This window comes from Bufo gargarizans, chromosome 10, assembly GCF_014858855.1.
Source record: "Bufo gargarizans isolate SCDJY-AF-19 chromosome 10, ASM1485885v1, whole genome shotgun sequence".
Classification (NCBI taxonomy): Eukaryota; Metazoa; Chordata; class Amphibia; order Anura; family Bufonidae; genus Bufo; species Bufo gargarizans.
Window position 1 is genome coordinate 120,281,773 of NC_058089.1, and position 16,074 is coordinate 120,297,846.

Sequence of the window (16,074 nt, forward strand, 5' to 3'; positions counted from 1 at the left end):
TTCAGATCTGGTAATAAGCGCTGGAGCACAGCCACTGTATTAAATACTGATTTCATCACTTTAATTTTTAATCAAGACTGTGTGATGACATATTAAAGTAATATTTTGCCGGCAATTTATGAGATTTAAATAGCAAAAAAGAGCTGCATCTGGAGCGGGATTCTTAATTATTGCAGTGGCGAGCGCGAGCAAAGGACATTAATTGTACTGCCATCAAAACTAATTGTCTGTTTTCTACAAAAACAGGTAGAAGCAGAATGTGCCAATTAATCTGTGTTTAGAGCACTAAAAATCCAGGACATGTTGGAATGAATCAGGCGGCGTGACATTGGCGCTGCTTTTACCCCAGCTAATACCGCCATGCATATTATAGGTAATGCTGTGCTCTGAAATAATAAAATGATAGGGGTTTTTAGAGGACTTTTATAATAAAGGTGAACAAACTCATTGAATAATGTAAGGGGGAAGGCTATAGTGGAATATATTAACCGTATGGTATGGTTAATGTACGGCATTATGCTCCTGGAATTGTATGGACCAGGCTGCTGTGCTGAGCCCGACCCATACGCGGCGGGTACCGGCTTTATATTGCAGCAGGCAACCCGGTTCAACAGTGATCACGGCATCAGTGAGGTTAGGCAGAGGGATACGGCCCCCTTTGCCTTCCAATTGGAGCCAGCGCAGTGAAATCATGGGTTCCGATCGGTTACCATAAGAGCCTGGGCCCTGCTGAAGGTTCTCAAGCCTACCGTGGTAAGCTGACTGCTAAGCTGTGCATGAGGCACTGCTCAGCAGGGAGAGCATCAAAATCCCATTCACCGTAATAGATCTCTAGTGTGGTGAAAGGGACAAGGGATCAAAACGTCCCAGGTTCTAGTCCTCCTAACGGGGCTAAAAGTTGTTGTTTTAAATAAAAATTTAAGTCACTGTTCCCAATGTTACATATAGAAATATAAAAAAATATAAAAAATAAACACACAGGTATCAGGTATTGTGGCATTCAAAAATGCCAGAACTATTAAAATATTTTTAAAATGTTCCTGCGTGGTATACGCCGTAATGAAAAAAAAAACAATACAAACATACGATTCACCATTTTTTAGTCAACGTGTCCCCCCAAAAAGTTGGATAATAGTGATCAAAAGCTGTAGCCCAAAAATTGTACCAATAAAAACTACAGTTTGTCTTGCAAAAAAACAAGCCCTTCTACAGCTCTGCAGACTGAAATATAAATAAGTTATGGCTGTCCTGAGTTTGGACTGCTTTTCATTATATGGGTATGTAATTTCATAGTGTGAGGCTGCTCTTTGCTCTGTAAACCAATGTCTTTGTGATATAATTTAGTTACTCTTGTATTTGTTGCAGGGATCGATCCCTGTGGTTTTTTGATTCTATCTGTTTAGATACAGCTGTTTAGGTGATCGATTCCTGTGTGTACGTATGTGTATAGGCATATGTACCCATACATGGCTCTATTCTTAGGGCACTGGCAGATATGTACATATATGTTCACGCATGTCTATGGGACTTGGTTTTGTATCTCTATTTTTATAATGGATGATAATATGCACATACGCACTTTTTTGCTGAGATTGAGGCATTAGTCCTTTTTTACAAGTGGATGGGACTTTGTGTTTGTCCAGTTGCTATATACGAGTGTATGTCCCAACTTGATCCACTGGCAGTCTTTTTTCCGGAGATGTGATACATCACATATAAATTAACTTTTTATGTATTGTCTAATAAAGTATATGTATATTTTGCTACTATACCCGTCTAGTCTCAGTTTATCCTTTGTTCGTGTATGCTTATGTACACTGAGTGGGTACGTCACTATAGGGTATTTTCCATCACATACTATCACTAAATGTGAACGCAAATCTGTGTGCATTCTGTGACTGTTGTATTCCCCCTATATAAAAATGGCCCTAGTAAGCCCCCAGCCCCTGACTTCCAGGTGATCACTATATAGATCTATGTGTTTTTGACTCATTATAACAGTATATTATAAGTATATTGCACCCCTCTGTGTATCACACCTATCGATAGCACACCTATACCAGTCCTTAAAATGACTTTTGTGGCCCTACTAGCTAGCGTTTGGTGTCCCTATCAGCCTGTCCCTGCTCCACACAGCAACCTCTCCCTACACTGGCAAAAGACTGAATGTAAAATGGCGGCCAGATCAGGTTTACTAATAAGGTAGGGGGTATGTCCATGTGCTGAAACGTCTTCATTGGCTGTCCTGTACCACCTGATGTGTCATGGGTCAAAGTTGTTCACAATGTAAAAGAATATGGCGGGCGCAAATTTCTCCATATGTTCGCATGTTCAGAGAATCGCGAACACGCAAAGTTCGCCGTGAAACGACCGCCGGGCGAACCTCAAAGCCATCTCTAATTACATGGTCATCATTTTCTTTGGTCACTGCACAATAAAATCTTGCTGCTTTTCCACCAAAAACAGATAATTGTCACGGGGTCTACTTTTGCACCTCTGGGCAAGGGGAAGTAGGACCACAGGCTTTCTCTATCAGTTCATGGAGGAATCAGGACTCACAGGCTTTCTCTATGAGTTGATGGGGGAAGAAGGACTCACAGGCTTTCTCTATGAGTTGGTGAGGTATGTAGGACTCACAGACATTCTCTATGAGTTCAGGGGGAAGCAGGAATTATAGTATTTATCTATGTGAGGGTAGGAATGTAGGACTCACAAGCTTTCTCTATGAGTTGGTGAGGATTGTAGGACTCAGGTTCTCTCTATGAGTGTGGAGGGGATTGTAGGACTCACAGCTTCTCTCTATGAGTGTGGAGGGGATTGTAGGACTCAGGTTCTCTCTATGAGTGTGGAGGGGATTGTAAGACTCACAGATTCTCTCTATGAGTGTGGAGGGTATTGTAGGACTTACAGTTTCTCTCTATGAGTGTGGAGGGGATTGTAGGACTCACAGGTTCTCTCTGAGTGTGGAGGGGATTGTAGGACTCACAGCTTCTCTCTATGAGTGTGGAGGGGATTGTAGGACTCACAGGTTCTCTCTGAGTGTGGAGGGGATTGTAGGACTCACAGCTTCTCTCTATGAGTGTGGAGGGGATTGTAGGACTCACAGGTTCTCTCTATGAGTGTGGAGGGGATTGTAGGACTCAGAGGCTTTCTCTATGAGTGGGTGGGGATTGTAGGACTCAGAGGCTTTCTCTATGAGTGGGTGGGGATTGTAGGACTCACAGGCTTTCTCTATGAGTGTGTAGGGGATTGTAGGACTCACAGCTTCTCTCTATGAATGTGGAGGGGATTGTAGGACTTACAGTTTCTCTCTGTGAGTGTGGAGGGGATTGTAGGACTCACAGGTTCTCTCTATCAGTGTGGAGGGGATTGTGGGTCTGACAGCTTCTCTCTATCAGTGTGGAGGGGATTGTAGGACTCACAGTTTCTCTCTATTAGTGTGGAGGGGATTGTAGGACTCACAGGTTCTCTTTATGAGTCTGGAGGTGATTGTAGGACTCACAGGTTCTCTCTATGAGTCTGAAGGGGATTGTAGGACTCACAGGTTTTCTCTGCAAATCCGGACAGCATTTGTACCTGTAAATACTGAATCAAATCATAGAAAACTATATCCCCAAGTTCAGAATCTCCCACTCTGTGTTATACTGTCCACATATAGAAGACCTGACAGACATGCTGCTCTGTTATTGCTACTTTAAGCAAAAGCCTTGAGCCCATATTACTTAGAAGACAAGTGATTTGTCATAAATGATCCTTTCCTGTTTTGATGTCACAATTCAGAAATAGGTTATTGAAACCACCAAAGACATTGCTTCCATCCATGCAGATGGTGAGGACATCTACTTGAACTTCTCTGTGCATTTGATTATTTTACATTAGTGACGTCAATGAGCCTGGATCTACGATGGTACCAGGCATGGGCTCGAAGTCCGGGCAGCTCTCAGTCTATTGGTCCCCCATAGAAACCACTACAATGAGAAGCCATACTTATAGGTACTTTGTATCCTACATCTTCTTGCTGATCACGAACCTGCTCCTTCTATGTTCAGTAAATCTCTGACTTGATTCTTGTTGTTCTTTTGACCCTGCCCCTGATATTGTAGGGCTATGAGTCCCGATATGTCCTTCTCTTACTATGCTCTGGTGAGCCACCAGTTGTTTCAGTGTGATTTAACTAGTGCAGATTCAGCTTTCCCGAAAGAGAAGCCAAGCAGTGAGATTGAGGTCAGAATGCCGTGGCAGCACAATATAGAAAGTATTGATGAATATCACCGCAGCTTACAGCAACTTGCTCCATCATGCAAATTTACGAACATAGGCAAAGACATTTGTATGCAAATAATACAAAGCTGCGCATCTGCAAAACTCAGACAGGCCCTCTGAGACCAAGCGTGACCCTGGTGAAATTACTTGACTTGAATTAATGATGCTGCAGATATGCGAGCCAAAATATGAAGAAAGTATCAACTGAAAATAAACAAAATAGCAAGTGCGGAAGATACAGTCTGAGCGCAAATCTTAAAGGGCCCTTTTTAAGAAGATGCCATTGAGCTCCAAGAAGCTGATTGGCTGGGAAGCTGTGCCTTAAGGGGGCGGTCATCGTCATCCCTGCTCTGAAGAAGGGGGAGCAGGTTGGAGCTAGGAGCTCATGAATATGAGGACTCCCAGACTCCTGCATGGTACTGAGAGGACTCAAGCTGCTTAGTAGTGATTTTAGCAAAACCACTAGACCAATACACAAAACTGAACATTTTAACCAGGGACTCTGTCAGCAGTTTATGCTGCCTTCAGAAAGAATATCAGATAGATAACATGTCCTTTGAGTTTCATTTTCAGGTACTGGACTTTTAACTGTGACTCTGTGGTTGCAAAATCGCCAGTTAGGTTCTTCTTACACGGGCCGATGCTGGGCTGTGAGCAGTGATAGAGAGAGCAGCAACCTCTAAATTCAGCAAAGTCCAGGTCAAGCTGGCAAGCTGGGGGTCCTTCCAGTGCACACCATTAAGAGAGGCAGTGACCTGGTGGTTCTGCAAAGTGTTGCAGACTGCTTTCAATGTATTGGACTGCTTTGTTGCTTGGGTGAGAAAGTCCTCAGTGATTGACAATGATTCAGAGAAGTCGTTGAGTGGCTCCGGATGACTTACAGTGTGTGTAATGTGCCATGGGTTGAGTTAAAGTAGACAAGCTACAGCTGCTTTGTGTTTCCATGTTACCTTGACAATAACCACTTGTGCCCACCAGAGAACTGTACCACTAAGCTATATTTCTTACACAGAACAGTAACCACTAAGCAATGTTCCTGCAAAAGACCTATAACTACCAAGTTGTGTACTCGTCAGAGAAAAGCACCAAGGGATAGTCCTCTGCGAGAACTGTAACCACTAACCCATATGCCTGCCAGACGACTGTAACCATTAAGCGCTGTGCCTACCACAGAACTGTAATCACTAAGGAGTATTCCAGGCTACTCTAACCATAAAGCTCTGTACCCTTCTGTGAGTATAGCTGATAAGCAAAGTGCCAGTGTTTCTAACCTTTAAGTAGATCTCAATGACTTTGACATGGGCCAAGACAACTGGGTCAATTCATCTCCAAAATGCCAGGTCCTGTGGGGTTTTCACATTATATTATAGAATGATTGTTACCTACCAAGAATGGTAGGAAGGACAACTGGTGAACCAAAAACAGGGTCTTACGCAAACAAGGCTCACTAATATGCATGGGGAGTGAAAGCTAGCCCGACTGGTCTGATTCTACAGAAGAACTTCTGTAGAGAAAATTGCTTAAAAAAATGAAGGTTAGCTATGTTAGAAAGGTGTCAGGGCACACAGGACATCACAGCTTGCTGTGTATGGGGCTGTGTAGCCACATATCGGTCACAGTGCCTAGGCTGACCCTTGACCATCACTGAAGGCACCTACCATAGGCACATGAGCATCAGTACTGTGGTATTAGAAGAAGGTGGCATGGTCTAATCACGTTTAGGTTGTGTGAGTGGTTGGGTGTGCAATCTTCACTCAACTGGGAAGAGGTTGCACCAGGATGCACTAAGAGAAAAGGCAAACCTACGGAGGTAGTGTTCTATTGGGATACCTTGAGTTATTACATTTATGTGGATGTGACACGTCCCACCTACCTAAACACTGTACAGACAAACAGCCTCCTTAATGGCAGTGGTGCCTTTCAATAGCAGTGGCCTCTTTCATCAGGTTGATACCCCAACTACACTGTATATATTGTTCAGGAATGGTCTGAGGAACATGACAAAGAGTTTAAGGTGATGATTTGGCCTCCAGTGTCCCCAAGTCTCAATCCCATGACTGAAATATGGAGGCCGCACCAAGCAACTTACAGGATCTGCTGCTAACGACTTGGTGCCAGATCCCATAGGAAACCTCCAGAGCTCTTATAGAGTCTATGTGTCAACAGGACAGAGCTATTTTGGTGCCACACACTATTGGACTGGATTTAATGTTATGGTTGATTGAGGCACGTACAGTATGTAAGTATAAGGATCTCAGCAATGGACACACGTTATATAAAATAGCGATCTGCATTGCAAAGGGTGAAATCTGTGGCAGAAATCGAGGTGCTCCGGGAGCCTTGTAACAGGTTTTGCATTCAGCTCAGGAGCTTCAGGTTACTCTTCTGTGCTGATAACAGAGAACAATAGACTGCATCCAACGGAACAGAAAATAGAGATAAAATAGACTTCAACAGCAATCTTTATTTGAAAGCATGAGATTACATGATGCATTCGACCATCTGTAACCCTGGGCCTCCATCTTTTCATGTAGCAGATGTGGACAGGCTCTCCACTGTGCAGATGCAGGAGGATTGAAGTTCAAAACCTTTCATTATAAAATTTGAAGCTAGAGTTTTTCATGCACAAGTGGCACTTCAGGAAAGGTCACCTATGAAACCTGTGCACTACCCGGCAATGTATGGGGTATACATGGTCTTATTAAGTACTTCATTGTGCAGTCTACAATTTAACCATTCTGCTTCTGGAGGGTGTGCTGCAAGGTAACAACTAGACTGAACGGGTTGTCTCAGCATGGTACCCCATGTCCATATGCCCTATTAGGATGGCGCCCATTCTTGGGTTCCCATGCATTTTGTACATGGATGGACCTACATTTGAACAGCACCATGTAATGCTACATGAGTGCCTAGATGTGGCTTCCCTTCATGAGGACAGTTGATCATGAGGTGAGAGAAGCCAGATCTATTTAAAAAAGGGCTCTCTACAGGCCTAGCAGGAATGGGAGCGCCGGGAACAAAAGCAACGGCATGGAAACAACAGGACATTTTAAAGGCTCTCTTCTAAACTGTAAAAAAAAAATTGTGAATTATAACTTTATGGGAGTTGTCCAACCTCCCTGGCGGACTTGTGGGGGGAAACATACTTGCTTGTTCCCTGCTGCTCCTCCGGGTCATTGTGCTTACTTCTCAGCTTCTGAAATGGATGGGGCCATGTCTGCCTATGACTAGCCACAGCAGTAATGTGCTCCCAAAGCGTCATGTCACTCGGTCACATTCCATCTGTGGGACATATCACTGACTGGTTGCAGCAGGACATGTGACCCCGGTGCATTCTGGATGTTACCATCTGCAGACTGATGAGGGGTGAAAGAGCCACAACTGAGCAGCGGGGCCAATGAAAACCAATTGAAGAAGTTGGCTTAACACAACTAGTTTAGTTAACGCATCTAGTTAAGCATTTGTATTAACTCTATTACATCTGTACCAAAGTTTGAATTATGTATAATGCTTGTACAATCGTAATCGCGAAGGGACTGTTATGTCTGGGCTTCCCTAAAGTCTCTTTCAGCCATTTTATTCCCTGTTTCAGCAGCACAACTAGATGCATTTCTCTCACAAGCAGTGGATGTCTCCCTGTTCTTGAATATGCCAGTACTGTACATAGTGACCTCACTTCCCTTACATCCCTCTATGTTTGTCTTCTTCTAGGGGGCTCAGAAACCTGACAAGGAGGATATCTCAAACTTACAGACAGACGAGGCTCCTGTGATGTTCAGAAGCTATATAGAAACAGTTCTTCTGTCAGGCTCAGGATGTCAGCTAGCTCTGAAATGCCCCCCATTTCCTGTGAGACGGTTTCAGAGTTGCCAGGGGACAGATTTTGCCTTAAAAATGTCAATTCCCCTTTGCACACTGCCATAGAGAAGCACACAGGATGCTCAGTACTCACCGTTGTCTATTGCTAGGATCAGGGAGGTGTAAGTGCTGTTGTGAACAAATGAGGATTCCCGATCGAGTGGGGCCGTTGTGTTGACTGTTCCATTCACTGGGTTAATGGAGAGCCAGCCTGCATCATCCTTTAGCATGGAGAACCTGCAATAACACAACAGAAGACACATTTATACATCTCTACTGATGCAAGACATTATCTCTAAGTAGCAATAATTTTGTAAATTTCTTTTGACCCAAAACTAGAAGTACAGTAGCTCCAGTAGGATTGAGAAGTAGAAGACATTCTTTTATATTTCCGAAACCACTTCTAGCTTTAGCTCCAAAAGCTGTTGCAACATGGTCTGAATAATTCCACCTTAGAAAGGGCTCCCCGAGCCTCCAAATATTTTGGTAAAAGCATAAAATGAAGCCTTAGTTACAGGTCCAATATCTGCACAGTTCCTATGCTCCTCACCTGGCTTTGATTCCTGCAATGGGGATGCAACTGGTGAGGCCGTCACTGCAATCAATTATTGGCCTCAGAAGTCCCGTGGGATAGTCTAGGACATTATTGCAACAGAGAGACCTCCTGTACCTGACTACCCCACCTGGACCACTGAGGCCACATAAAGTGGTCACTGCAATGCACGGAAGCAGATGCACCAGAATGGTAGAGCATTGGACAGGAAAGTAAGGCTTCTTCTTTGGCTATTTTATAATTATCCCTGTCTGTATCTAAATTAACCTTCTGACTACCTTCTGTCCTTATAAGATCCGCCATATAATCATGTTCCTTGATTACAAAATCTGTGCACCACTGCATGCGAAAAGAGCATAGAAGATGATCTTTATCCTTGAAAAGCCCACCAAATAGACACAATCGGTTCCAAGATGGAGGATAAAGGACGTGGGGAGCAGCAGTGGTTAATTCATGCCTGCTTGGCTCCACTTATAGCTCTGTCCTCATCTCACTTTTCCACATGGCACTGAGCTCCCACATGCGGGTAGTAAAAAGGAAATGCATTCCTGAAAACGCACTTGCTTCCATAAAACCAGACGGGATTATTAGGTAGTAAAAACAAGACACTAGAGGTAATGATTATAATATAAAACCACAAGCCATTCATCACGGGGCCGCACAATGTAACATAGCAACCTTATAACTGATTATATTATATGCGACCATGGCAATCGGACTCCATAAATCCTCATGCACTGGGCAAACCACAATTACCTAGAGTAAGAAAAGGTTAAATAACTTTCATAAGGCACTGTTAAAAGAGTTAACTGTTAATTGTTCAATTGTCAGTGATGAAGGTCGAAATGGTCTACATGTATCTACCAAAGATGAGCGAACGTCCTAAAATTCGATTTGGGGCTGGATCAGTTATCTCATTTCATTCAGGTCTGACTAAATACTACCTGACAAGGTCTCTGATTGTCAGGACATCTCGCTCACTATTCTCCTGAAGCAAAATTCAAAATGTTAAATTCTGTCGAACCCGAATGTCGTGAAAAAAATTGTCAAATTTTAGAATTGATTTGCTCATCCCTAGTATCTATGTATCCAGCCAACCAAAAAATGTATCTAGTTAGATATCTTAAATCACCACAATGACCACAGATGAATCCAACAACTTGACCAATGTTTCGGGAAATGTGACCAAATTAGAGGAACATCTGACGTTGCAAAATTAGTTGACAAAGTGGTTATGGGTTGAACCAACACCTAAACTCTACTCATCAGATGTTCATAGGAGCCGCCATATTCTTTTATAGTCAAAAAACGGTCAGCTACAGGACATGGCACCTGTAGGCAGAAGTGAGTCATGGAAACATGAGGGTCAAACCATAAAACAAAACCTTGAATGATGTCCAGAACCACTCCTTGTTGCAAAGAACTAAGTCTCTTTATTGAAATAACTAAGTGAGCATGCTTGACCATTTCCAGAAGTCCCATAGCAGTGAATGGAGAGCAAGCTAGAAAAGTCAGTGCTCAGCTATTTTCAGAACTCCCATAGCGGTGAATGGAGGGTGGCCACACATGCACAGCTGACTATAGAGGAGCCAGTATGGATAAGTTGCAGCATGGACCTATGCAGTGTTGCATTTTGCTTAGTAAGACCCGGTTCACACTGATCTCAGGGTTCTGTTCAATCAGGTTTGAATTGCTCATTACCTACAGATCCTATTATAGGTCAATGGAAATCCATTAGGCTCAACTGTAACATGGAACCCTCCCAACAGTCAAGGAATCCTAGTAGGTCTACAATCAGCACTAAAACAACTGAAAATAGTGATAAAGAATGTGATGCCAGATGTCAATGATCGGCATGTAGAAGCTCCTCATAATGGAATGAAAGATATGGATAATCAGCTTTGTAAGCGGTATTGAACCGGTTTGTATAAGATCGGAACGCCGTCGGCTAGGCTTCAGCCATAAGGTCGGAGAGAAAGCTCCAGACAGCCAGGCATGAGACCAAAAGAATCATGAATTTACATTTTAGAGAAAAGAAGACTGCCAGGCACATCCTACTTGAAGCCATCCGACGTAGCCAATAGTTTAGAAAAAGGAGGGAGGACAAAAGACAGCAAAGTGAACCATATTGAAAATGTTCAATTCACCAGCGATGGGCCGCCAAATTATTGTTGAATTAAAGGCATTTGCCAAGTTAATTAGTCATTTTCAGCAGCATGTGGGAAGCAGATCCAGACAAATTCATTGTGAGGTTTTTTTTTTTTTCCCCATTGAGAGAAGAAGATTCAGTTCATGGTCACTCGAAGACGTAAACACAAAAGATGAGCTGCAATAAAAGTGTTGAAGAGTTGAAGTCGAAAAGAGGTTCAGAATTTGATTGAATACGGTATGATAAGCCCTTAAAATGTTACCCCTGCTCATGCAAGGTGGCCTCATGAAAAGCATTAACACTATGAAGTCAACTTTTTGGTCAAGGCGAGGGGATAATGCACAAAAATGTCACACTTGCCATGACCACCAGGTGTGGGGGCATACTAAAAGAGAGAGGGCACTATAGCAAGGCATAACATGGAGATCATAGTACAAAGTTTTTCTACCCATGACAGAGGGGTTAGGTGTTTGTGTTGCCCTCCATGCTTTTTTTTATGGAGTTTGGACCAATTCCTCCTCTTGCTTGCATTACCATAAACATATAACTAGCTAACTTGGGCCTTCTTTTTTCCCCAATGTGCTTTAGAAGTCCTATAGTCTGCCTCTATTGTATGGATTCTGTAAGCAGGCTTGGTTTGTACTGTAATTAAACAGATGTGCGCGCCATCGGGTAATTCTGCGAGAACCAAAGGGTAAAAAAATGATAAATTGTAAGGCTCACCTTGTAGGGTTGTGCTAATGTTAGGCACAACTCTAATATATGCTCATCAGGAGGAACCTGAAAACCTGGAAATGGTCTGCAGCCACGGGATCAGAGGGGATCTTCTTATCGGAGATGCCTGGGATCCCCAAGAAGGTGAGTGGATATCAGGGAGGAAAACACTTGGGATGGATGCAAAGCAATTGGATGTCATCTTGATACCAGTGATGTCATCACTAACATATTGACATTTGGTTGCCAGGGATGTGGTCAGTGATAGATTGGTCTCTTGTTCTCAGTGTGATGTCATCAGTGATAGATTGGTATTGGGTTAACAGAGATGTCATCAGCGACACATTGGCAACTTCTTATCAGCGATGTCATCAGGCATTTTGTTACCAGTGATGTCATTATTGATATACTGGCATCTTGTACCAGTGAGGTCATCAGTGACACGTTTGCCGCTTGTTACTAATGATGCCTTTAAAGACATGTTAGCATCTTGTGCTCAGTGATGTCATCAATAATAGTGTTGATCACGAATATTCGAATTTCAAATTTTTATCGCGAATATAGGTACTTCGAAAATTCGCAAATATTTCGAATATAGTTATATATATTCGTAATTTCGAGAAAAAAAATCAATTTTTTTTTATTCGATTTTTTTATTTTAAATTAGTACACATGATCCCTCCCTGCTTCTAGCTTGTGGGCCAATAAGAAGGCTGCAATATACTTGACTTTAGGAGTAGTAGTGTTTGCGAATTTTGCTCTATATTCGCTTTTTTTCGAATATTCACTATATTGCTATATATTCTTGTTTTAGAATATTACGAATATTCAGAAAACAAAATTATAGCAATATAGCGAACAAAAAAAAACTAATATAGAGCAATTTAGTTAATATAGTGCTATAATCTTTTTTTTTTATAGTTGTAATTTTTTTCAAATCTGAACTTCAGATGAGAAAAAAATTACAACTATTAGACAAAGAAGATTATAGCTCTATATTAGCTAAATTGTTCTATATTCGTTTTTTTTGAATATTCGCTATATTGCTATATATTCTTGTTTTAGAATATTACGAATATTCGAAAAAACAAAGTTATAGCAATATAGCGAATATTCGGAAAAAAAATCGAATATAGAGCAATTTATCTAATATGGTGCTATAATCTTTGTCTAATAGTTGTAAGTTGAAAAATTCGCAATAAAAAAAATTAGAATCCGAAAATTCGAATTACGAAAATTCGCATAGTACACAATCATTACCTTGCCGATTTTTCGAGTGAAAAAAATCGTAGAATATAACGAATATTTAAATTTGCAAATATTCAACGAATATTTTGCTAAATATTCTCGAAATGTCGCGAATTCGAATATGACCCCTGGCGCTCATCACTAATCAATAACAGACCGGCATTTATTTACAGTGATCCATCAGCATCGTATCACTAACCTCTTATTACTCACTGATGCGTTGGCTTGTCACTTGTTCACAGTGATGTTATAATTAGCACCTTTTTTATCAGTTATGTCATCAGGGATTAACTAACATCTTGTTGCCAGTGATGTCATCAGTAACACCTTGGCAACCTGTTACCAGCAATGTCATGAAAGATGCGTTAACATCTTATTACTGTAATGATATTGTCAATAACACAATGGTATCTTGTTACAAGCGATGTCATCAATACCACGTTGGAACCTTTGATGTCATTAGTATACCAGTGATGTCATTAATAAACTCCCGTCAAATAGCCCTCAAAATGGCTGTCATGCCGCTAAGTGGCGCGTCTCCTCAACATCTTATGCACGCGGTATTATGATCTGTTTTCCTTCTCTTTTGGCAGACGACATTTGACTGCAGATTCTTAGAATGACAATAATTATTCTTTTTTTTTTTTTTGCTGTGATTTAAACACTGAGAATTATCATTCGCTTTGTAGCAGATTTATCTTCAAAGAGTCCTAAAACAATGCTCAATTATTCACTCAGATCCCATCCTTGAGAGAAAAAACAGGCGACTAATGAAATCATAACAATGGTAAACATCCCCCTGTCATGCTCCTCCGCTATCACCGAGCAACGCAAAAACCGCAGTCGCATTTGCCAAAATCCCATTCGTTACAATGTCATTGTTTGTCAGGGTTACACGGTTTATTCCACAACAACATAATATCCATTTACTGTTTTACAATTCAATGCAGTCTCTCATTTATATCAATCCTGTATTAGTACAGTGCACTGTGGATAATAGGTAGCGCGTCTCCGGCAATTTTACTGGAGCATAAAAAAGTAACTGGGAAATGATAAAGTCTGTTCTTTGGTTTGTTCTTTATCCAAAAAAAGCATTAAAGGAGACACCTCAGATTTTTTTTTTATTGCAAAAATTAGTATTTCAATTTCTTTATTAAAGGGTAACGGTCATATTTTTTTTATTTGCCAGTTTATTAGAGCTAGCCATGTATACCCAAGTTAGTCTGTCAATGATTGTCAAAAGATCGGTAATTACCTTATAATAACAGCTTTCATTAATGTCCTCTGTCCCTTTCCATTGCTTCCTTTAAAAGACCATTACTAGGGCTCATCTGTCTCCCAACTTAATGTAAACAGAAGACAGAGGGGCGGTCCTTCACACTGCATGCCTGCATTAGGCTTCAGAGTGAGGAGGCGTGTCTCTCAGTAATCCAATCTGATTGGCTGGCAGGGAGCTGCTGGCTACAGCAAGTGTGTATGGGAAGTGAGGGAAAGCAGTTTTGGCCTCAGAGAACTGGCAGAGGAGCCATCTTCAGAAGGTCCTCATATTGTAAATGTTTAAACAGCTGTAACTAAGGGACAAACTCAATAAAAACAGTGGTAAGTGAAGAAACGAAAGATTGCTTTATGCATAATGCTGCTGCAGCAGTAACATATGCCAAAATGGATTTTTTGATGAAAACATGACAGTTACCCTTTAAATTATTTTCAATCTCTTTATTAAAAATTCTTAATATTTCTTCTACAGTTTTCAGTTTCAGTGTGTCAAAAAAAAATTAGCTGCTCTTATGGCTCGATCTGTAGCCCTTATCTCTAGTTCCCTGACAGTTCCTAAACTCATTTGACGCATATTTGTATCAGTTTGATCATAATTTAGCTTAAAGGGGTTGTTCGCCTTCGGGAGCCTTTCAGCCAGACTCCCCCTCCCTACGTAAACATACATGTCGCTGGACCTGCAGAGAGAGGCATGTGTGTACCTGCCTCCTGCCACAAGGCTCCTTCTTACCCCCACTAAAGCACTGTGGTCCTGCCGGTTAACATCCAGTTTGACGATGGTCTCGTGTACTGCTGCAACCCATGACCTATTAATGTGATGGACAGTCAATGGCTGCAGCAGCGCATGTAACCAGATGTTGAAATCTAACTAGGGATGAGCGAACCTGAACTGCAAAGTTTGGGTCCATACCAAACTTTGTAAGTTCGGGTACCCGGACCCGAACTCAGACTTTTTCACTGAAGTCCGGGTTCAGGTTCGGTGTTCAGGTGATTTTTCCGTTATAACTTGGCTATAGCAGAAAATAATAGCATTCTTAATACAGAATGCAAAAGAATATGGCCATTTTGGGGTAAAAAACAAACAACAAACAACAACTCACCTCATCCACTTGATTGCGCTGCCGCAGAGTCTTCAATGTTCTTTCAGCAGAACATGCCAAAGGACCCACAATGACTTCAATGCAGTTCGGGCTCAAGTTCAGGTCCCGAACCCAAACTTTGACCTGAAGCAGGGGCGTTGCTAGGTTAAAACATTTGGGGCCTGGGCCCCTTATGTTTTCTCCCAGGCCCCGAATGTATTGCCTGCCGGCTAGATACAACTGTATTGCCATCCGCAGGACGGACAATACAATTGAATCTAATGCCCTGCAAGAGCTGAAGGACCTGTGAAGACATCACAGGTCATGTGATCAGTGCTAAATGCAGTATCTTAAAAGGACCTGCGATGATGTCACCGTCATGAGACCAGTGCAGGAGAGGACGACTCAGCAGTGAAGAGAAGTCCTGGGAAGGTGCTGTGGTGAGGTCTGCTACATGAGGAGAGGTAAGTGAAGGGGTAGATTACTCAGTGTGAGAGGCAGAGCAATGTTGGTAGTTGTAGTTATTTAACTGGGACTGTATGTTAAGGCTGAAGGGAGGCAAGTTATTTACATGAGACAGTGGGGTAGAATGATGTTATTTACACGGGACTGAAAGTTGAAGGCGGCTGTGGGATGGAGTGATATTATTTACATGGGACTGAATGTTGAGGGGTAATGTGATTCACATGGGACTGCATGTTGGAGGTGGCTGGGGAGGGGGTGATTTTTATTTACATGGGACTGTATGTTGAAAGTGACTGGGGGAGGGGGTTATGTTCTTTACATGAGACTGTATGTTGAAGGTGGCTGGTTAGGGGGTAATGTTATTTACGTGGGACTGTATATTGAGGGGGGCAGGAGAGATGGTGTGATGTTATTTATATGGGAGTGTATTTTAGAGGGGGCTGTAGATAGAAAGGGATGTTATTTGCATG

The 16,074-nt window shown here is 42.0% G+C and overlaps 1 protein-coding gene across 1 annotated transcript in view; it reads right to left on the bottom strand.

Moving 5' to 3' along the window:
• Positions 1-16,074, bottom strand: part of CDH13 (cadherin 13) — a 258,261-nt gene that overhangs the window by 37,508 nt on the left and 204,679 nt on the right. Inside the window, exon 6 of the mRNA XM_044270012.1 lies at positions 8,216-8,358. Coding sequence (XP_044125947.1) covers positions 8,216-8,358 — 143 coding nt within the window. The remainder of the gene's footprint in view (positions 1-8,215; positions 8,359-16,074) is intronic.